Raw genomic sequence first — 21,626 nt, forward strand, 5'->3', positions numbered from 1 at the left:
TAAGCTCCTCACCACATCCTGATGTGTGGTGGTAGCTTCAGTGGAAAGATGCGTCAGGGCAGGTGCTAGAGGCATTGGGTCAGGCGCTATCTGGGGCAGCTTTTGGCCTGGAAGGTATGAGTGTTGCAGAGAGACAGTGCGGGCTGGGAGCAGAGGCTCTGAGGGATTCAAAGCCACCACAGATATACCTTACTTCAGCGTTTCGTGACCACCCTTCCCTGAAACCTCATATTTCAAGGCCTAATATCTCATCTTCTTCCAAATGCACCAGGTTGGGCCTGGGCCCAGATGTTTTCAGCTAGACCAGTCACCTCTTTATGGCAACTGTGATTACACTAAGGAAATAATGAGTAAAAGGAAAACTCTTCCATATACTCCCAGCCAAGTTCAGAGGCACCTGTGGAGTGGATTTATATCGCTAACTGGGATGGATCTCCAGAAGAGCCTCTTGGGTAGGGGTCTAGGGAAACAAACCAAGCCTTTCCCCGCATTTGCTACTAAGTGCAGCCCAGGCGGTTCTACGTGCCGGCTCTCCGGGACGCTCTACCCCATCCCTTGGGCTAATTTGAGCCGACACGGGGAAGGAGGCTCCTGGGACTCTTCTGTTCTATCAAAACTCAAAATCCTTCTCTGACAATGACTTGCAGAATCGTGGAAAAGGGTCAAACCTCTGACGCCAGGTCCAGCCTGCAGGCTCTGAGGCTGCGTCCAAACCAGCATCTCCTCGGTTACTAGAACAGGACTTCTTTCTCCTGCTGTACCTAGCAGCTCTCCTGGTGCTGAGACAGAGGCCCAGAGCCCTGCGGGAAAACCTCAAATACAAGCGCACTCTGCTTTTCAGCGCCTCTGTTCCTTTGACTCAGTCTGCAGGGCTGCCATCGCTGCGTGGACCTACAAACACTTAAGACACTCAAACTTGACATAACCCTTGGAAGTCCTGAGGCCTCACACAAACTAGAAAGATGTTCCTTAATTTTTTCACCTATTTATTTGCTTCTTCTTCTCTCCATCCTCAAAGAGAAAGAATGATAGTAATAGCCAATATCTACTGACTGCTTATTATGTATCCGGCACCTTTCTAAGCATTTACTTGAATTAACTCGTTTATCCTTAAAGTAACCTGTGTAAGTTTTGTTTTTTTTTTTCCAGATCAGGAAACCAAAGCATTACACCACAAGGAAGGGGCAGAACTGGAATTCAAAGCCAGACCATTTGCCTGCAGGGCTGTGCTCCTGTTCGAAGAATACTGACACTTCTTCCCCCTTCTCTCTGAACATCTTTCCACATCCTAATACCTAGGCTGCTGGCAGGCCACTTGGCGAGCACTCGGGTAGGAGAGGTACCTGAGTAGCCTGTGATGTCCATCGCCTTGAGGTTCCGACATTTGATCACAGTGAGGGTGAGCCTGCCTGCTGTGGGCAGGTAGCAGAGGGAGAACATGATCTCTCCCAAATCCACGCTTTCCTGCAAAGAAGCAGACAAGAGGGCAGGTGAGGGCCACACAGCTCCAGTGCAGCTGCAGGGCTGCTCCGGAGCCCAGGAGAAGGCTCTCTGAGGGAGAGTGCTATGTCTTTAAGGCCTGACGTTCTGGCCTCTATGCTGAGAGTAACTGGGTATAAAAGGCAATGATAACAACGCTGGGTCTTCAGCAGAATTTGTCCCCTTCAGTATTCCTTCTGAGCTCTGATCAGACTCTGGTCCTTGTCCTCCCCCTCCTGCTTTGGCCTCACCTGCCCTACCTATGCCCTTTGGCTGCAGCCTCCAGACCACCAGGCCTTTTGGGGCCCAGCCCTATCCTCCAACTTACCCTTCTCAGTCACTGGACCCCTTGACTCCCCACCCTGCCTGGCCTGGGGTCATGACAGTATTCTGTATAAGACCCACTCTGGCCATCAGGGGTCCCCTCTCCCCACATATCTGGTTCTAGCTCTCAGCTCAGTCATTCTTTGTGAGTCCCTCTGCTTTGGCAGCTTCCTTGCCTCTCCTGAAACACATCTAGCACTCCAACTTCCAGGCTTCAGTGTGGAAGCACGGGGAATCAGGACCTGCCCAGGATATGTGCTGACCAAGAAGACGTACACGTGTCATTCCAAGTTTGTGCCAGGGCTTGGATCCGCTTTGTCCTTAAATGTGGTCATGCTTCAGAAGTGAGCCCAGCCTGGAGCACACACTCTGCTGCCTCTCCTGCCCCTAGAATCATCATGACCAGGGATCCCAATCCTAGGAAGTTTCTGAGCAACAGGGAATAGGAAAATGTCAAAGATGGTAAGCGTGTCCAGCTGTTGAATTAAACAGCACCCCGCTGGACTGCCTTCTCTTCCTGTGCCACGCCTGGTGGAGGAGGGTGCTGTCACTGCAAAACCTCTCCCTCGGGCTCTGAGGCTGCCGTGGGGCTCCAAGACATGGAGGTGTTTCCTCTCTTAAATCTCCCAGACCCAGGGTAGACGAAGAGGAGGTCGGGGTTTGGGCTGGCTCTGATTTCTGATGCAGATATCCATTTGTTCACTCATTCAGTCAGTCAACAAGTAGTAATTGAGCACCTGCTATGTGCCAGGTGTTGCCCTGGGTACGGAGATATGGAAAAGAACAAAATAGACAAAAATCACTGCTCTAACGGAGCTTACATTTTAATAGGACAAAGGACAAGAAAGATGGTAAGTAAGTTGGTAAAAAGGATCAAGGAGAAAAAAATAAGGCAGGGAAACAGGATATGAAATGCTCATGGGTGAGGCTATAGTTGTTGAAATTTTAGACAGGGTAGCCGGGGAGGCCTCCTGGAGGAGGTGACTTTTGAGAAAGAGCGCAGTCAAGGGTGGCTCCAAGGTTCTTGTCCCTTCTCCTCACAAAGAAACACCCTCTACTGGGGACTCCAAGAGACCCCTGATACTTGGCCTCACCTGGAGAATAACCCGCCACCCCTTCCAGAGCCTGTGGTCTCAATGCTCTCCCCTAGGTGGCACTGATACCCACCCTTTCCCTAGCCCAGGATTTGTCCTTTTTTAACCCACTGGTGAATCAAATCCCAGGAGTAGCAGGTGAATCCTCCCGGCTCCCTGGGTGAAGAGGTGGAGGGGGCGGGGGTATTGGGGGTGGATGTGAGGGGTGGAAGGGTGGTGTCTGGTTGGGGCAGAGCTGGACACAGCGTAGAGAGAGCTACCCCCCCCCCACCCCAGCACAAGAGCCAAGACCAACCCCCACGAGCTCCTGTGCCCCATGAAGCTCTTCTGTGACGGGCAGCTCCACCTCTGAGGCTCACAGCCACTGTGCAAGGCAGGGTGCATTGCCATTATTCCCTCATCTCACAGAGAAGAAGTCAGTGTTTAAACTTGGGTGTAAAGTCCTGACCAGGCTTGCGTGGCTGGTGGGAGACACAGCTGGACTCCGACCCTTAGGAGAGCAACGCCCTCCCAGCCCACCTAGGGAGCACCTCAAGGTAACCCTGGCTCCTCTAGACCTTAGACCACAACTTCACCTGTTCTTCTGTTTGTATTTGCTGAGAACCTGCTAGAGGCACCATGTTTAGTGGGGTGTAACCAATTAAAGAAGGCACCAGGATCTCCCTCTCCCTCAGGGAGACACAGGAAGTGGCCCATGACAGGTGCTGTGGGTGTATGACTGTCCCCTCACGCAGCAGGGGTCAGGTCAGCAGTGCACCTGGCTGAATGTTCCATCTCTGGCGGGGGCACCGAGGTACAAGGAGGCCCCCAGCTCCCTTTATTTCCTTGTAACTCTCCAATCCTGCCCAGACTTAGAGAAACCCTTTCAGACGCAATAACAGGAATAAGAACCAAGGTTATTGCATGCGTACCAGGCGCCAAATCCTTTACTAAATTATCTCCGTCGAGTCGCACCACAGCCCCGTGAGGTAGGTGATCTTAGTATCCCTACTGCACACAGGAGGAAATGACTATTTGGTGAAGTTAAGCCTTTCCTAGGCCAGCGCGGCTGCTTGCACGCTCTCAGTGGCTCCCCTCGTTCGGCTCCTGGAATCGAGGCCCATCTTCCCAGCTTGCATTCCGAACCCTCAACAACTGGGTCCTGTCTTCCCTCCTCACCTGATTATTTCTCTCTGTTCCTCTATGCCAACCCTCTGCTCCAACTGGCTGGTATATCTTTGGTCCCTTTGGCCCAAATGCCTCCTCCTCTTATCTTTGCTTGGACAATCCCATGCCTCTTGTAGGGCCCAGGGCCATGCCCCTCACAGGGACCCTCGCCCAGGGTCCAGCCCGCACAGAGCATATCTCCCCTACACCCCTGCAGCACTTTCTGTCCCTGAGCTGCACACAGGTGTTACGGAGTCCCTGCCTCGCTGCAGCTGGGCCCTCCCATGCCGTCCAGGGACTGGAGGCCCCTTAGGGGCAGGGGCTTTGCTTTACACCTGCTGGGCTTCAGGGGTGCCCGATAGTACAAGAGGAGCTACACACACGCCCGGATCACGTTAGGGCCCTGGTGAGGAATCTGGAAGCTCCTAGGGCCCCCCTGTGAGGGGGGTGAACAGAAGGCTGCTGTCACCCTTTCCCCACACGGCTACTCTGGAGGCTTCGAAGGCTGTCTCGTCGCAGGAGTCTGAGCTGATTGGTTTGTGAGCTCGGGAGACTTGCCTGGGGATGTGGGAGATCCCTCGGGGTGAACGGAATCATCGGGGGTGCTATGGGCTGCCCTCAAGGACGGCTCCCTCTAGGGAGACCACCGACCCAGTGGGCCCTCTCTTTTTGTGGTAGAACTGTGGCAGCTGGGGGGCACTCGTGGTGCTGAGTCTGCAGCCAGGTTTGGAACCCCCACCCCCATCCTGGTCCCTGCACTGAATAGTGAGCTCCACCCTCCATCGTTGGGCCCGGACAGGCAAAGGGAGTGAGCCAATATCCCCCTACAACTTGGACGCAGAGAGGAAACTGGGGCCGGGGGGCCCGAAGCCCAGTCCAGGACCTTCTGCTGTGGGTGACTGGGCCTCGCTGGACCTGATGCCAAGATAGCTGCTCTTGGCTCTGTGGATCAAGGGGGGTGTAATTCCCCTGCACACGCAGGCAGGAGAGGACAGGTTATTTGATAAAGGAAAATAAATGGGTTACTTTCGAGTAAATAGATGGAGCTGAGCAAACAGAGTCAGCATCTCCTGGTCGCCACCTTCCTCTCTGCAAAGCCAGGCCCAGCTTGACCCCATGGGCGGCCTTCCTGGGTTCTCTCAGCACCACCCCCTTTCTCGGGGGGTTTCAGCCCCAGATTCTGTGCACCTTGCCAGCCTTTTATCCTCATTAGGGATGTTTGCGACTTTGGCTTTAATAAAACCAGGGGTGACCAGGGGCCGCAGAACAGCCAGCGTCTTATTGCTTTCATCTTCACCCTCTGTCAGGGGAGGCCTCCATAGGGCCCCTGGCTGGTAATGAGCTCCCTGGTGCTGGGGAGGTCACTGCTGTCCAGAAAGCAGCAGAATCCAAGTTGCCCCTCTCGACTGCTAACCCAGGGGCTGACGGCGTGGGTCTGAGCCCAGTAGCAGCTGGTAAGCGTCTTGGTTAATGCTTGCAGGGGGTAGGCCTTCAGCCAGGATGTCGGCTCCTGGAGCAGTCTGTCCTTACATGCATACAGCCTGTCCAGCTACATTGTCGCCCGTTATGGTAGCACTCTCCCCTGGCTGCAGTATCCAGGCGTCTGGGCAGGAAGATTTGTAAAGGCCCATCTATTGCACCACACTGCCCTTGCTGTCCCCAGCTGCCCATCTGCAACAGCTCATTAAAGCACTTCTCTCTCCTTGATGCACTCACACAGCCGTAGGCATAGAAAAAAAATTCCTATCCGTGGACTGTCCCGGAAAGAGCAGTGAACCACAAGTCACTGCTTGTGGAGGCGTTAGTCCCTCCACCACTCACTAGCCCAGAGATGTCGGGCTCATCATTTCACATCTCTGGGCTTCGGTCTGCAAAAATGAGGGCGTTGCACTAGATGTTGTAGCCTTAAGGTCCCTGCCAGCCATAAAAACCAAGCATTCAAACTGGAAAATCCATTGTCAGGCATCATCAATTGAGATGGCCCAAGGATGCTTAACTGGTGTCTGTTTATTACCCACCTCAAGGTATCTAGCAACTTTGTTTTGAAATTCAAAGACACTCATTCCTTCCGTTCCTAATGCCCCCCAAGTGTTTTTTGTTCTTCTCCAGGGCTAGCCTTCCTCCTCCTACATAGGCAATGAGCGGCGTCAATGTCTCAGCATCCCTCTCGGGAATCCAGGCTGAGCGAAACAAGAACGATGCTTCCCCATCTCTTAGAGAACACTTCTAGTCTCTTAATCATTAAGTGGCTTGCCTGAATTTCCCATCAACAGCAGAAAAGCATCCGCTACACTTTCAGAAAAGCCACAGGAGAGTAAAAGGATCTCTGAAGCACTAGGCAGAAAGTGCTGTTAAGTTACCCTGGGGCTGGGGGGCTGGAAGAGAGATGGGGTGGAAGCAAGTGTGCCTCCAATGGGTAAAGAAATGGCCAGTGAGCCTCTGTGTAGGCCTGGGGCTTGGAAGCGGGGTTAGAGGTGAATCAGATGTGGAGGCTGGATGCCGGGACTGCTCCCACAGCCCCCCAGACCTCTTCAGAGCCCATACCACGACCGTAACCTTAACCTTGATTGTGGGGTTATATGATGAATGCTGTGTCCTCATTAGATGGTGGGTTCTTTGGGAGCAGGGATAGGGTTTGGTGTTACTCATCATCAACCCCCACGTCTAGCCCAGGGCCTGATTCACAGCAAGAGCTCAGGAAATACTGGCTTGATGAAGGAATGGTTGAACCTATGGATTTGGGGTCAGGCCGATCTGGGTCCAGGTTCCAGCTCTGACATTTATGAGGAGTGCGGCTTACTTTAATCCTCTCACGGTCTTGGTTTTCTAATCTGTGAAATGGGGCTAATAACAGTATCTACCTCTTAGGACTGTTAAGATTAAATGAGGTAATTTGTGTAAAGCGCTTAGCATAGCGCCTGGCACAGAGTAAGCGCTCAGGAAGCATTAGCTGCTATTATAATTATTATAACTATAATGACTATTGTTATCAAGAGTTCACAGTCTTGGTGCAGGGGCAGGGGAGAGAAAGGCACGTGGGTAAGCAGTGGTATCTGGCTTGATCAGTGAGCACTGTAAGAGAAGTGTGGACAGATGTAGGAGGTAGAGGAGGGAAGAATAAACTCTAAGGGGGATTTCAGGGTAGGCTTCCCAGAGGGGGTGATGCTTGGTAGGATCCGGTGAGGTGAGTGAAAGGAGCTGACGGCAGAAGAAACAAGCAAGCACATTCCAGGCAGGGGGTCAGCGGGTGCATAAAGACACAGGGGGCAGGCGCGGAGGTCCCACGTGGCTAGAGGGCAACGTGGACGCAGGGTGGGCAACAGGAGCCCAGACAAGGCTGTGAACAGGGCAGGGCCCACCGTGTCTGCCTCAGGGCCCACACCTAGCAGCTTGCCCTTGACCCTGCAGGTATCTTCTGCCCCATTTCCCTCTCAGCCCACCGCACCACCCTCCACCCAGACCGCCACACCAGAGACCATCTTCACGTGTGTCATTCATTCGTCACCCGCTTGCTAAAGGTTCCCAAATACGGGGAGACAGTAGTGGTGAGACAGACGGAGTCCCAGCCCTCCAGGATCTTATATTCTGGAGGAGGGAGACAAAAATAAAGTAAGCAAGAGAGTATACAAAGGCGCTGGGTGAACCAGGGCTGGGACAGAGGGTAGCGAATGGCGGGGTGGGGGTGGGGCAGTTTAGACAGAGGGGTCGGGAAGCCGGTCTGACCTGAGGGGGTGGGGAGGTGGCCTGCCAGGAGGGAACAGTGAGGACCACCACGGGAGTGGCTGACAGGCACTGTGCTGGGGAGCCCCGGGTTAGGGAGACAGGCCCAGGTTTCAGAGGCCCTGAAAGATGTTTGCATTTTCTCCCCTCTGAAAAGCAGGACCTCAGCAGGCTTGCAGAAAATGAATGGCCGGGGGAAGAGTGGATGCCAGAAGCATCCCAGCTTCCTTGCCCTCCTGCAGCCTCCACACCCAGTCAGTTACCCCGCCATGCTGTTCTGCCACCTAAGGGTCCGCAGACTCCGAGGCCCTCTCTTCCCCTCCCGCCTGCACTGCCTTAGCTCTGACCTGCACCAACTCTTGCCTGGACCTCCCAGCTTTCTGACTCCCTCCCCCCGACCCCTCTGATCTATCCTCCTTGCTATAAACAGGGGGTCGTTCTCCTGCTCAGAATCCTTCAGTGGCTCCCCATTCCATACCTGTTTTGTAACTGGAAAACTCTTCTTCGAATGAAACATTGTTAGAAGTCCAAATATATACAACGGATGAAAAGTGGCTTAGAGACAAAGCACCCAGAGCTCCTACCTTCAACCCCTCCCTGGAGCTTCCAGGAGTCAGCTTGAAAACCCCTTACCCACAGCATCACGTGGCACTCAGGTTTCTTCATGATTTGGCCCTTGCCTTTCTTGCCAACCATTCTGGTCCAGGTGCCCTATGATGGGCTGTCCTGTCCTAAGTGCTCATACGTACCGAGCCGTATAAATTTCACAAAAGCCTATGGTTATCTGCATTTTCTCCACGGGGACCCTGATGTGCAGTGAGGCTGTGCCTCTGGCCCAGCCCACAGCTACTCCGTGGCAGAGCTGGGATGTGAGCCCAGGCAGCCAGGCTCGAGAGCCCCCAGTTTCAGGCACTACAGCCTCTTGCCTCTCTATAACTGCCCCTCCCAAACCCTCCAGGTTCTTTTGTACCTTCGTGTCTTCACCCTGTTCTTTCCACTGCCTGAAATAACCTCTCCCTCCCTCTGACTGTCCTGGACAACACTCCTCTTTCCAGTCCAGCTGTCCTGTTCCCTCCTCTTGGGTCACCTCCTCTCACTCCTCTGGTCAGACTTGGGGTGTCTCCCATGGCCCCTGGGTCTAATGGCCTAGGGGACAGCAGTTACAAACGCCTTGAAGCCCGGCAAGGCACATCTGGGAAGAAATCAGCAGGATCTGGTGACCCACTGGCCGAAGGGGATGCAGCGGAGGAGGGCGGAGACTGGCACCCCGGCTGCCCCGTGCCCGCATGGCTGAATCAACTCTCTCCTGGGGGAGGGGAGCGGAGGGGGGGGGTGCTTCTCCCCGGGTGCCAGAAGAGGGCTCCGGCTGTGAGCCCCTGGCTGTTCCCTGCTCCCCCTCGGGCCTGGGCTTGCAGGGCTGGGGATGGCCGGGGTAGAAGGGTGGGCTGCGTTTGCTGTGCTGCTTGGGCTCCCTGCTGGGAGCTGGGGCAGCTTCTATTTCTTCTGACTTCCATGCCCGCTTTTTCTCTCAAGTGTTTTCTGCCCCAAGGGCGTTGCAGCGTTATCAATAAATGATCTAGCGGAATGGAGGCGCCTTAAACGAACTCCATACACTCCGGCTGCAGCCTGTGTTGTGGACACTGAAAGCCTGGGACCCGGCCCGGCCCATGGAGGAGGGCCTCCGGCTCACAGGGAGCGGGGAGGTGAGGGAGACCCTCGCGGTGGGGTTTGGTCCCTGGGGACCCCTTGAGACACTACAGCACATCAGTGGGTGACAAATGTTTCTCTCTCTGAACATCTTCAGGGAAACAGATGGTTTTATTTAGGAAACTTTTTCACAGCCTCTCCTTCGTGAACCTGCCCTTGAAAAGAGGTTTAGCATTTCACACGCACCATTACTTTTGGGCAAATATCCATGAGTCAGAATCACACACTGGGAGGTACAGATCTCTTCCTAATGACTTTTAAAAAAAGTGGGTAGAGAGGGAGAGGAGCTATGAGGGGCTGGAAGGAGTCTGAGGAGAGCAGAGTTTGGGGAAGTTCTAGAAGAGATGGAGGCAATGCCTGGTCAAGTGGAAAAGTCTGCACCATGGGTGCTTTTGTCTGTGAGAGGCCAGGGTCGAGGACTTCATCTCCTCTCTGGTCCATCCACGGGCATCTTCACTAACGACAGAGAGGAGTTAATGGCACGTTAATGAACTTAATGATGAGCATCTGTCTTCATTTCTTGCCTCAAGTCGTCCTGCTGCGTGGCTGTCAAACAACTGTGTCAGTTTCCCCCGGAAAGGGCGGGCAGCTCAGCGGCGAGCGATCTGCTCTCTGCCCGAGCAGGGCTGTGGCCACAGGGCTCTCAGCAGGAGGGAAGCTGCCCTGGTCCCAGTGGGGCAAGTCTCCTGGGACAGCGGAGGAACATTTCTGCAAACAGGGGCCCCGGGGATGCCAACAGGCAGGGCTTTGGTGCCAGACGAGGGCACGTGCTTGAACCACCAGTGATGGGGGCTTTAGCTTCTTCATATCTTTGCTGACCTGAAGGTTTAGGTTTTCACCTGTCTCCAGATGCTCCAGACCTCTGGGTCTTGCTGTGATGAGGCTGTTCTCTGAAGACCCTCTTTGCAGCCTTTCATGGAGTTGCCCACGCTGCTCTTAAAGCATTCTCTTCGTTCAGTTCTCCTCCGACCTCTGCAGCTACCTTCCAGTCCCGGCTGGATCCTCCTCCCGTCCCTACCGCTAAGCAGTGGGTTCTAAACGCTCATTCTCTCCTCACTCACCCACAACGTTAACACCCATCTCCATGCTCCTGACCCCCGAATTTATGGCGCCTTCACCGACCTCTCCTCTAGACTCCAGCCTCGTATGTCCAACATGACATCCATCCTGGACATCTCACAGAAATTCAAACTTCTCAGATGCTCAGGGTGAACTCTGAGCTGCTTCTGTTTACATTTTCCTCTTGTTTTCTCCAACTCAGGAAATGGGCCCTCCATCCATCCAGTTTCTCCAGGCAGAAACAAGACCTCGTCATTGATGCCTGCCCGCCTTGCTCCTTTGCATTTAGTTCAACACCAAGCCCTGTCAATTCTATCTCAATTCAACCTTGAGTCTACCCACCTCTCTCCACCTCCAGTGCCACACAGAGGGCAAAATCCCCTCTCATTTGCTCACATGCCACAGCCTCCTAACAGGCCCCCTGCTTCCCTTTGTTCTCCTGCCCCACTTTCCGTACAGCAGCCAGAAAGCACTTCCAAAACTGTAAGATGGACCACGTCACTCCTCTGTTTGAAACCCTCCAGTGGCTTCCCCCTGTGGTAGAATAAAAGCCAAAAACCCTTCCCAAGACCTACAGGGCCCTACATGATCAGGGCCCAACCCTTCCCCTCCCCCTGCCTCAGCCCTCCTCACTACGCATTAGCCCCTCAGGCTCTTTCAGCTCCTCAACTGTGCCCCCGGGACTTTGCACATTCATCTCCCTCTGCTTGATCATCCTTTTCACAACTCTTCACATGGCAGGTGTCCTCTCATCCTTCAGGCCGCTTCCTCCAAAGCCACAGCCCCTGCTCTAGACTGTGTGTTCCCAAAGGACAGGGACTGGATCTGTTTTACCAGGTCCAGGACTAGGGCAGAGTAAACCAAAGTGCCCAGGCTGCAAAAGCAAAGGCGGTGGAGGCCCTCACTCTTAGCTTCACTCACGCATGCCTCCAAGAGCGAATGCTTCCATACATTCTGCCCTCTCGGTGCCTTGCTTACCGTACCCTGGTCCCTGTCCCATATTTTACTCACCACGATATTCCCGGGACTGAGCACAGTGCCTGGTAAATAAATAACACAGGCTCACCAATATTTGTTGAATGAATGAGCAACTCAGCTTCGTGAGGTGCACCTGGTTAGAAGGCGGTGAAAAGGACGGGTGTGGGCCCTTGTATAACCTCGGCCTTGGGTCTGTCCGGCAGTGTCCATGTGGGTGACAGCTCGGGGTGGAGCCTCATAAGTTGTTGCTCAGGGTGGGGTCTGGAGGTCTCCTGAGTTGGACTCACTTGGGGAGGTGGGGACTTGACTCTTGAGCTGCGCCCCAGGTCTACAGAGTCAGGATCTCTGAGGGTGGGACCTACGTGTGCGAGTGATTGACAGGCTTCCCAGGTGATTCTTCTATATGCTCGGTTTGTAAGGTAAGGCCAACGAGGAGATTCCGAGGCTGCCCTGGACAAGACCCTATTAGAGCCTCTGTGACGTGGAGTATGACGAAAGTCCTTCATTATCAGTGTTGCCAAGCAAAAGTTAGGATCATAGAAGGGCCTCTTCTCCTTTTTTAGGTGCAAAGTTCCGATGGCTCAAAGCCACGCTGACCCACCTGGAGCGCTTGCTCCCCGTCACCCGCCACTTTTTCCCTACGCGCCTCAGGCACGCCGCAGAGCTGAGTTTTAGCAAGAAGGGGCCTCACCCAAATCTAGGTGGTTTAAGAAAACTGGATGGCGCTCTAGAAAGGTCTGACACAGCAGCAGAACTTGGAACTTGCCAGAAATGCAAATCATTGGGCCCGCCCTCACAGGGGGTGGGACCTGGCACTCCATATTTTAACAAGCCCTGTAGGGAAGTCTTAGGGGCTGAGAACCATTGCCTTGCGGAGTTAGAAGAACCAATTGAGCACACACACTCTGGCCGGGATTTTGACGTTGCTTCCACTTTGTCTCCTTATTTTCGTGATCAAAGCCAAAGTCAAGAGAGAAGGGGACTGACAGATATGAAGCATCTGCTTGTTTGTAGAGACCATGCTGGGTACTTATCATACTGTACTTAATTCATTTCGTTCATACAACATTCCTGGCAGGAACCCACAATTATTGCCATATTGAGGATCACAGAAGTTAAGTAATCACCTAGGGTCTCAGAGTGATCGACCAGGTCTGGATCTGGACTCCCGTCTGCTGACTCTGAGGCCTTGTTCTCCTCCTTCATGCCACCCAGCCTCCTCTGGAACTGTGCTCCACTCCACCTACCTTCTGCTCCTGGTTATTGAGGATCAGGTGGGCTAAGGACACGTGCGGGTTTTTTTTTCTTTAATAAATTTATCTGTTTATTTTTGGCTGTGTTGGGTCTTTGTTGCTGCATGCAGGCTTTCTCTAGTTGCGGTGAGCAGGGGCTACTCTGTTGCGGTGCGGACTTCTCATCTCGGTGGCTTCTCTTGTTGAGGAGCACGGGCTCTAGGCGCACGGGCTTCAGTAGTTGTGGCATGTGGCCTCCGTAGTTGTGGCTCACAGGCTCTAGAGTGCAGGCTCTGTAGTTGTGGTGCATGGGCCCAGCTGCTCCGTGGCATGTGAGATCTTCCCGGACCAGGGCTTGAACCTGTGTGCCCTGCATTGGCAGGGGGATTCTTAACCACTGCACCACCAGGGAAGTCCCTCCCATGTGGGTTTTGAAAGCAAAATTTTTCAGTATTCTGGAAGCAAGAAGCGCTAAAGAGGAAGGCTCTGAGACTCAGAGTCATTGCTTCTCTCTGGCTGTCCCAGTCTGCTTCCTCTTGAAAGGGGACCAGCGTGTGATGTGAGGGGACCCATCTCCTGCTCACTTCAACCAGCCAGTGCCGGCATCCTCAGTCAGCCGTTCCTCATGAAATGCACCTATATGTCATCATCTCACCCAGTGCTAAGTTGCTCCAGTGGACACTGCCTCATGCAAGAAGATCGGGAGAGGAGGAAGCCAGGCCAGCAGTGGAAGGACCCTGTGCTCTCTCTGCACGGATCTTCCCACCTGAACTTCTCTGGGGTGCAGACACCAGGTCTGGGAGGAGGAAACCCTTCATGAAGAAATTTGGGGCAGGTAAAGTGTTTCCCTCTGTGTCCTGCAGAGTTGGAGTTATTTTCCTCACTTTTGTTTTCTGGCTTCCTCAGGTCTTAAGGTGGGGCGAGGGAATGGTCTGCAGTCCCTGTGGGCCTCCTGGGAGGGTTGCAAGCATCATATCTTGGGATTCACTCCCTTGGGGTGGGATCTTCGTGGATCAGAGCAAGACAGCTCCACATGCCACTAGGCAGCAAGAGACCACGAGTGACCGGTCAACTCATCCAATCCTAGCTTCCAAGCAGGACCACATTAAACTCAACAAATGAGGCCTTTTTAAAAGACATCTCACTCACACCTTTCGCAGTGTTCCATCATCCTGGAACTCGGGAAGTTCTCCTTGACGTGCAACCCAGTGCCTCCCAGGTTACTTACACCCTTCCCTCCTAGTTCCCACCTGCTGTTTCATCATAACGCAGACATTATGCCTTCACAGTCTTGAAGACAGTATCCGTTTTGACTGCCTTCCCTTCTCCAAAGCTGGGAAGTCCAGTGTCCTTGGGCTTCTCAAGTTTCCAGGCATTTCAGTGGCCCTCATCCAGACCCACAGTAGTCATCAACAAAGAACTCTCAGCTGGGGGGTTGGTGGGAAGCTGAGGTCTCGGCTCTTCATCCAACCAGAGGGGAGGGCATCACAGTTCTGCTACAAAACAGCCCCAGTGGGGGATGCATGGGGTTTGGGGCAGAACCCAGGGTTCAAATCCCTACTCTACTCCATTCCAGCTGCATAACCGTGAACGCCATTGAACTTGTCTAACCCTCTCTGACAAGGAGCATCAGCCAGCCTCAAGGTGGTTCCCTATTGGGCAGCTGCTCTAAGCCCCTGATTTGGAGGCATAGGAGGAAACCACAGGGAGGACTGCCAGCTGCTAGTAGAAAAATCAAAATTTATGTGCAGCGAGCATACAATCATTCTCCTGCCACATTGGGGCAGGCGGTGGCCCTGCACCCAATGGATGTGCTATCCAAAGCCCACCTGGTGGGCTGAGGGGCCAGGTGTGCTCTGTGGACATCTGAGTCAGGAAGAGGAAGAGGGGCAGCTGCCCTGGGCACGTCCCTGGGTAGAGGGTGGGAACGAGGACATCTTCTGGCCTGGGTTTCAGAGGCCACAGCTCCTGACTTCAAGGCCCATGGGAAGCTGTGCTGGCTAGCAGCCTGCCTCATTCTTTCCTCCCAGCCCTGGGCTTCCCCACCCAGAAGCATCCTCAATAAGTGGGGTTAGGGAAGGACACCTGTGGGTCTTCTTGGGCTCCAGGCACCAGCTCAGGTGTCCCCAGCAACAGGATAAACTTAGGGGTAACACTGAACTTAGAGCCAGGAGGCCTAGGTTCAAATCCCAGCTCTGCTGATGGTTGGCCGAGTGATCTAGGGTGCGTCATGGGGCCTCCCTGAGCTGCGGTTTCCTCAGCTGTAAAATGAAAGCGTTGTACCAGATGACCTCACCTTCTCATCTGTAAAATGGGCTTAACCGTGAAGATGAATGAATGTGTGCACTTAAACCGCTCGCACGGGGGGTCTAGTGCAGAGCAGGCTCTTCACACACTTCCTCAAACGCCCAGGCCCCTTGCTGCTCTGTCCTGCTGTGGCGCTGCCTCGGGCTGGGCTTGGCCTCAGGAGTCTCCAAGTTGCGTTCTGACAATCCACCTCTGGAAGGAGAAGCTGCTGGTGGAAGAGGAGGGCAAGGGAGGAGGGAGCGTGGCTCCAGGACCCCTAAAGCTGCCCGAGGAAGTACAGAGCTCTGTGCCGGGAGATTGTTCTGCACCAGGCCCAGGGCCTCCCTTCCCCCTCTGCTCACCCAGAAGCATGATGATGAAACACCAAATTAGCTCCGTTATTGTAACTCCTCCAAAAATTATAGGCCACATGCTCTGCCAGAGCCAGCTAATGTCTCCCACTGGGGAGCAGGTGACACTAATGGTTATTTCCTCTCTTCCAGGCACCAAGTGCAGAGTGGCAGAAACAAAGAGTGAGGCTCAGGCTGGGAGGCGGCCCCGGGGGTGGGGAAGAGAGGTTTCGTGCAATCAGTGTTCCTGACTGCCCGGTACCAGAGCCACGGCTAGTGCTGCCTGAGCTCCAGAGCAGACGTTCTTTCAAATCCTTCCTTCCCTCTCCCGGAGGGACTGCCTCTTGGCACTGAATGAGCCTGGACAGCCCCCAGGTTCAGGAAGAGGCCAGCCTGGCATTAAGGCAAGGCCATATCCCACAGCCGTACTCCTGGCCCGGCCCAGCCTCAGCCCCTCATGCTGGGCATCCCCAGGGTTCCCGCTACTCCTGTTGTGGTGACTGCTACTGACCGGGGGCCTGCTGCTCCCTGGACACCCCCATCTCTCAGGCCCAACTCTCAGGCTCCTTACGCAAGTTGCAGCCCTGCTTTCCTTGACGTCCTCTCTCAGCTCCTCCTTTCACCCCACCTCCACCTGCCTCTGCTCTCCCGCCAGATAGCACCATCTCCTGTCTGCAGCAGTGAGGCCACCTGTCCTCAAGGAGGTAGGCCTTTCTCAGGCTGATCCGGGCCCCTTCCTGCCAGGCCAGGCAATGCGAAATCACAGATTCCGGGACCTGCGTTCACCGCCAACCACGCACCCCACGGCTCTGCAGAGCACCCGCCACTCTGTTTTGGCCCACGCCCTTCTTAGAGACTAGGGTGGGAAGTGGGTCTCTTTATAGATTTCCTAGCCAAGCACCTTCTGCAACTACCGCAATTAGCAGTTTGAGAGTAAAGACCTCTCTGTGATAATCAGTATAAGAGCTCAAGGGTCTTTGGATATTACAAAGTTCCCTTCTCGTTTTACAGATCAAAAAACAGAGGTTTTGAAAGCCTGGGCGGCCCAGTGGATGCTAGATGGAGTTTTTTTAACCCCTAGACCACTTTGGAATCCCCTTCTTTCACTTTCCAGTTTCATTCCACATGTATGAATTGAGCACCTACAGGTGAAGGCCAGGGCTACAGGGGACATGCAAATAAACAAGACCCCGAGGGGCAGCAGTGGCAAGTCGAGAGCCCTGGACTCCAGAGACTGCTAACCTCCACCACGGTGAGGATGATTACAAGGGAAGAGCCTTCAAGGTCCCACTCGTAGCTCACACTCATCAAGCACTCGCGGCGTGCTGGGCACGTGGCTAAGAGCTCTGTGTTTATAGATTAGGGGTTACTCTTGGCCATATTTTACAGATGAGGACGCAAGCACAGAGATATTCACAAAGATATTAACCAGCCCACTTTGCTAAAGAGGAGGGAGATGTGGCTCAAACCCACGCAGCCGGACCACAGGGCCACCCGCTCAACCACCGTGCCAAACCAGCTTGGTTTTCTGAAAGGTTGTCCTCGGGGGTCATATCCGCTACCCACACTAGCCAGTGTTCTGGTTTCCTCTAATGCTTCTGGAGCCCTGGTGAAGCAGTGTGTGTCAGTGCTTTACGTCTGTTATCTCAGTTACTTGTTCTTATAAATCTTTTTTTTTTAACATCTTTATTGGAGTATAATTGCTTTACAATGATGTGTTAGTTTCTGCTTTATAACAAAGTGAATCAGCTACACATATACAAATATCCCCATATCTCTTCCCTCTTGCGTCTCCCTCCCTCCCACTCTCCCTATCCCACCCCTCTAGGTGGTCACAAAGCACGGAGCTGATCTCCCTGCGCTATGCGGCTGCTTCCCACTAGCTATCTAGTCTACGTTTAGTAGTGTATATACGTCCATGCCACGCTCTCACTTCGTCCCAGCTTACCTTTCCCCCTCCCCATATCCTCAAGTCCATTCTCTAGTAAGTCTGTGTTTTTAAGAACCTCATTTACATGTCATAGCAAATGCATGAACTAGGTCTTATGATTACCTCCACCCCCTTTGAAGAAACTGAAGCTTAGAGGTGTTCATAACGTTTTGGAGTTCAAAGACCAGGCTCTGAACTGGCCCCGTGGTGTTGTTCATTACTCCCTCTGGTCCCAGGAGCAGGGGGTAGCTTTGTTTTCCCCAAGCGTCTGGTTTATACTTATTTCATGGACACAGAACCCTGTGACTAGGCTTCCCTCTCACATAGCTGCTAGAATGCTTCCAGGCAAGTGTGAGTCTGCTCCGGACAGCGTTCGGATGGTGGGGCACATGTACTGGGTGGTGGCCTCTCTGGACTCCATTTGACTTTCTTTCACTTATTCTCTTGCCACATTTGTATGTTGTCTTAAGTTTATTTGTCATCATTTTATAGGTCTTGTGAGCTAGCTAAATCCTTTTTAGAGCAACACAAAGCGACAGGCACAAATAAATGAAAGTTTTTAGTACTTGCTGTGCAACCTTCAGACAATTCACTCTGTCTTGCCTCAGCTTAATTTTCTCCATCTGCAGAATTAGAATAATGTCCCTGCGAAGACTTGCTGAGGACCGAATAAGGCAATGTGTGTAAAAGGGTCCTGTAAATTCAATAGTGCTATGTAAGGGCCAGGTGGACTTGTAATATTGTTATTAATAGCAAGATGGGGTCCGGGCCCTTGGGGCACGTGCCCCATGAGCGGTCTGGACCCAGGGATTGGTGAGGAGGGCCTGGTCGGCTGCGACCCAGTCCTGCATGTTGGGAAGATACCCAGAGTTCCTGATGGGTTTCTCAGAGTGGCCCAAATGCTGCCGTGGTGGGGTTAGAGCTGTACCACACCACACTGCCCATACCTGGAGGCTGTCCCTGGGGCTCTGCCCACTAGGAAGCCAGTTGGCTGAAGAGGGAGAGGTAATATCCCCAGGGCCACCCCCGGGCCCCAGAAGAAGGTCAAGCATTCACTGTGAGGCTGTAGGGCTCCCCAGAGGGTCTTCCAGGATGTCCCAACCTCATTCAGCTGGGAAGAGGAGACCACTCCTCACATCCCTAGGAACTCAGGGGTTCACTGATAAAGATGAGCAATGGCCATGGTCCATGGTGAGAAGGCAGGCCTGGGGGGCCCAGGTTCCTGAGCCTGGTCTTCACAACCCCACCTCTGAGCCTCGGCCCTACTCGCCTAACAGTCTCCCCCTCCTGTTCTCCACACCGCATCCTTCCCTTCATGCTAGCATTCTTCCAGAATCGCTTAATCCCAGGAACTTCCAGGCCTAACCTAGACAATGCTTCAACCCTCTCTCGGTCTCCAGTGCATTCCTGCCCCTCACTACCTTCAGGTGATTTTTCTAAGAGGAAGATTCTGGATTTCATCAAAATGTTAATGGAGGTTATCTCGGGATAATGGGCTTATGGTGCGTTGCATTTCTTTTTTTGTGGCTTTCTGTATTTTCCAGAATATCTAAAACAAGAATATAATGCTTTGCCTTGAGGCAAGGAAGGGTAAAATATATTACAGTCTTACAGCTTTTAAAGAAAATGATCTCACTTTTGGTTCTCTGTTCTATTGCTTTAAAACTTGACTCCAGAGAATCTCCTCAGTTTGCCTCATCTACAAAATTGAAATGCTGATTTCTTACTGTGCTGAGAGTGTTAAATGAGATAATGTACTTGGAACATGCTTTATAAACACATTAGGTGTTATTGTTGTTAGTCCCGGGAACAATCAACTGCGGCAAGAACCTCTGGAGGCCCCTTCTCATTGGCATTTCACCTCAACCTTGTGAAATACAGGTTATTTCCCACATTTTTCTAATGAGGAAACAGAGAGGTGATGTGATTTGTCTAAGGCCACACAGCAGAGGCAGGATTCTCGCTCTGGTCTCCTGACTCCCAGTCCTGCTGACCTGCAGGTTCTTGGGGGATGGCACTGTGTTTGCCTAATGCCTTGCGGAGGCCTCTTGGATCCTGACTGACAGACCAGAGCTGGCCGTGTGGCCTTGAACAGTCCTGCTCCCTCATCCGTGCCTCAGCTTCCCCAAGAGTGAAGAGATAATCCTTATCCTCCCTTCTCAACATGTGGGGGACAGCCTGTGGAAGCAGTTGTGGGCTTACTATCGTCACCCACATGGGTATGTCACAAGCTGCATAATCTTCAGGACGCAAGGTCTTCCTGAAATTCTTCTTTTCCAAATGCAGTTCCTCGGGGCAACCAAAAGGTGTCTCTCTCTGGGAGACTGGAGTCCCAGAGAGCCAATTAAGCAAGATTGAATGGGAAGAAGCCTCTTGCTGGGTCCCCAGTGTCTGATGGACGGAGCGTGCGTGCAGGTGTGTGTGTACACGCGCGTGCGTACAGGGCTGCCCGAGGTCTGGCCCAGGGAGGCCCAGGCTGCCTCCAGCTGGCCAGACCCAAGGTGGTCAGGGGACCCTGCTGAGTCCTCCCTTCCTTTCTCACGCAAGAGGAATAGTTGCTCAACCAGAGTTTCTCTGGTAAACATTGCCCAAATTGGGCTGGGGGAATAGTTTTCCTTAGGGTGCAGTCACTCCCGAAAGTGAGCTGGGCGTCTGCCCAGCCTTGGATAGGATTTACTAAAACCAAACCAAACCAAAACAAAATAAAACAAAACAAAGCCCTGTCAGAAGGAATTGGAATTACAAAGGCCCTCGCTGCCTGCCTTTTTTCCCTGGCCCCTTTTTCTCCCCAGGCCTACCAAAACAGCCCAGAAGCAAGAAGAAAGTTTGGGCCCATGTTTTCCCCCTTAAAGCATTTTCAAGCAGGTGCCGCCAGTCACAAAGCCAGCCTGTCCCCAACTCCTTAAGAAGGGACGTGCTTATTGTGTTTTCATGACACACCACCAGAGCTGTTTTTCTGTCTCTGGAAGCTGGACTGTTCCGAGCACATGGTCCAATGTGTCACTACAGGGTTGTGAGTCAACTGAAGGCTCTCCAAAAGTGGAATCAGCCCCGCGGGGAAGGAGTCCCATGCCAGTGCTGTTCTAGGGCTGGGCTGGGAGAACCCCGCCCGCCATCCCTCCCCACAAGGGCTCTGGAGAAGGCTAGCCTGGGGGGGAAGGGCTGAAGCGGTACCTCCCTTCTCCCCCGACCCTGAGCTGCCCCATCTTCCCTTTGGGGTTTTCTCTTCAGTTCTATCTGCCTAGCACCTTCTGCACTCTGTTTAAAGCTCCAACCCAAGTGGACACCCATACCTGGTCTACTCCTGGTTCCCACGGCCTCCCTGAAATAGCCCTGCAATGTGAAAAAGAACTCCAAATGCTGAGGGTGAACCAAAGAAGTAACCACAGAAAACACAATGGCACACAGACAGGGCGCCTTCGAAGCCTTTCACCACTGGGCTCCAGGCCCAAAGGGCTGGGACAGCTTCACAGGCCCCTCCCCGGAAGCTCTCTGCCCATTTCTGGGGAGTGGTACCCTCTCTTTTCCGGACATTCATCTGTGGTCTCCTAACAGCCTGTATCCTTCCTGGCTGAAACCTCATCCAATCCTACCACCTGGGGCCTCCCACTTAGGCCTCATTTTGGTGGGCGGGGCTGTTTCATTCTCAGCCTACTGGCAGAACTGGGAGAGCTGAGTTGGAAAGTGGGTCCCCCTTCCTATCTCAGGTAGCAATTTCACCTGTCCCCCTAAAGAGGGGCCTCTCCTGCCTATACAGGGACGGCCCTACATGCCCCTTTGTGGGCTCAAGGAATGCCAGTGGCCACAGCAGTTATTAGGTAAAAAGAGAAAACAAATGCTATGTGAAACCACAATTGCCTTCTATGGAGAGTGGAGCCAGCAAAGGCAATATAAGAGTCTCAGGGTTCCACCGCTCCTGGGCAAGAGGGCCCGTCATTCAGTTGAATACCTTCTTGGGTTCTGAATGTTTGCAGATGGGGCTGGAACTGAGCCCGGGCTTAAGGGCTGGCAAGAACAAAATTTCCCAGGGCAATTTAAAGAGGGGCATAGTTTGTTTGTGATTCAGGCAGAGAGCCTGGAGAAGGTGGAGAGGAGCCATTAGGCTGAGGGGAGCAGGCATTCTAGGGGAGGCAGGGCAGCAAGAACCTCTGGGAGCAGGTGCCTCCCGCAGCCTCCCCTGCCGCTCGAGGCTGTTCACTGGGCAGAGGGGCATAGATACCCGATTCCCACGAGAACAAACCTCCAATCGAGCTCTGCTACTCACTTTGTGTTGCTTGGGGTGGGGTGGAGCTGGGCTTGCATCCCGTGACTGGGTCAGTGA

At 53.3% G+C, this 21,626-nt stretch overlaps 1 protein-coding gene across 2 annotated transcripts in view; it reads right to left on the reverse strand.

The window, feature by feature from the left end:
- SYT6 (synaptotagmin 6) overlaps nucleotides 1–21,626 on the reverse strand; it is a 58,108-nt gene that overhangs the window by 11,493 nt on the left and 24,989 nt on the right. For both annotated transcript variants that reach the window (XM_069540516.1, XM_060006952.2), the window contains one exon: nucleotides 1,344–1,464. In XM_069540516.1, the coding sequence (XP_069396617.1) occupies nucleotides 1,344–1,464 (121 nt within the window). The remainder of the gene's footprint in view (nucleotides 1–1,343; nucleotides 1,465–21,626) is intronic.

Source organism: Delphinus delphis, chromosome 1, assembly GCF_949987515.2.
Source record: "Delphinus delphis chromosome 1, mDelDel1.2, whole genome shotgun sequence".
Lineage (NCBI taxonomy): Eukaryota > Metazoa > Chordata > Mammalia > Artiodactyla > Delphinidae > Delphinus > Delphinus delphis.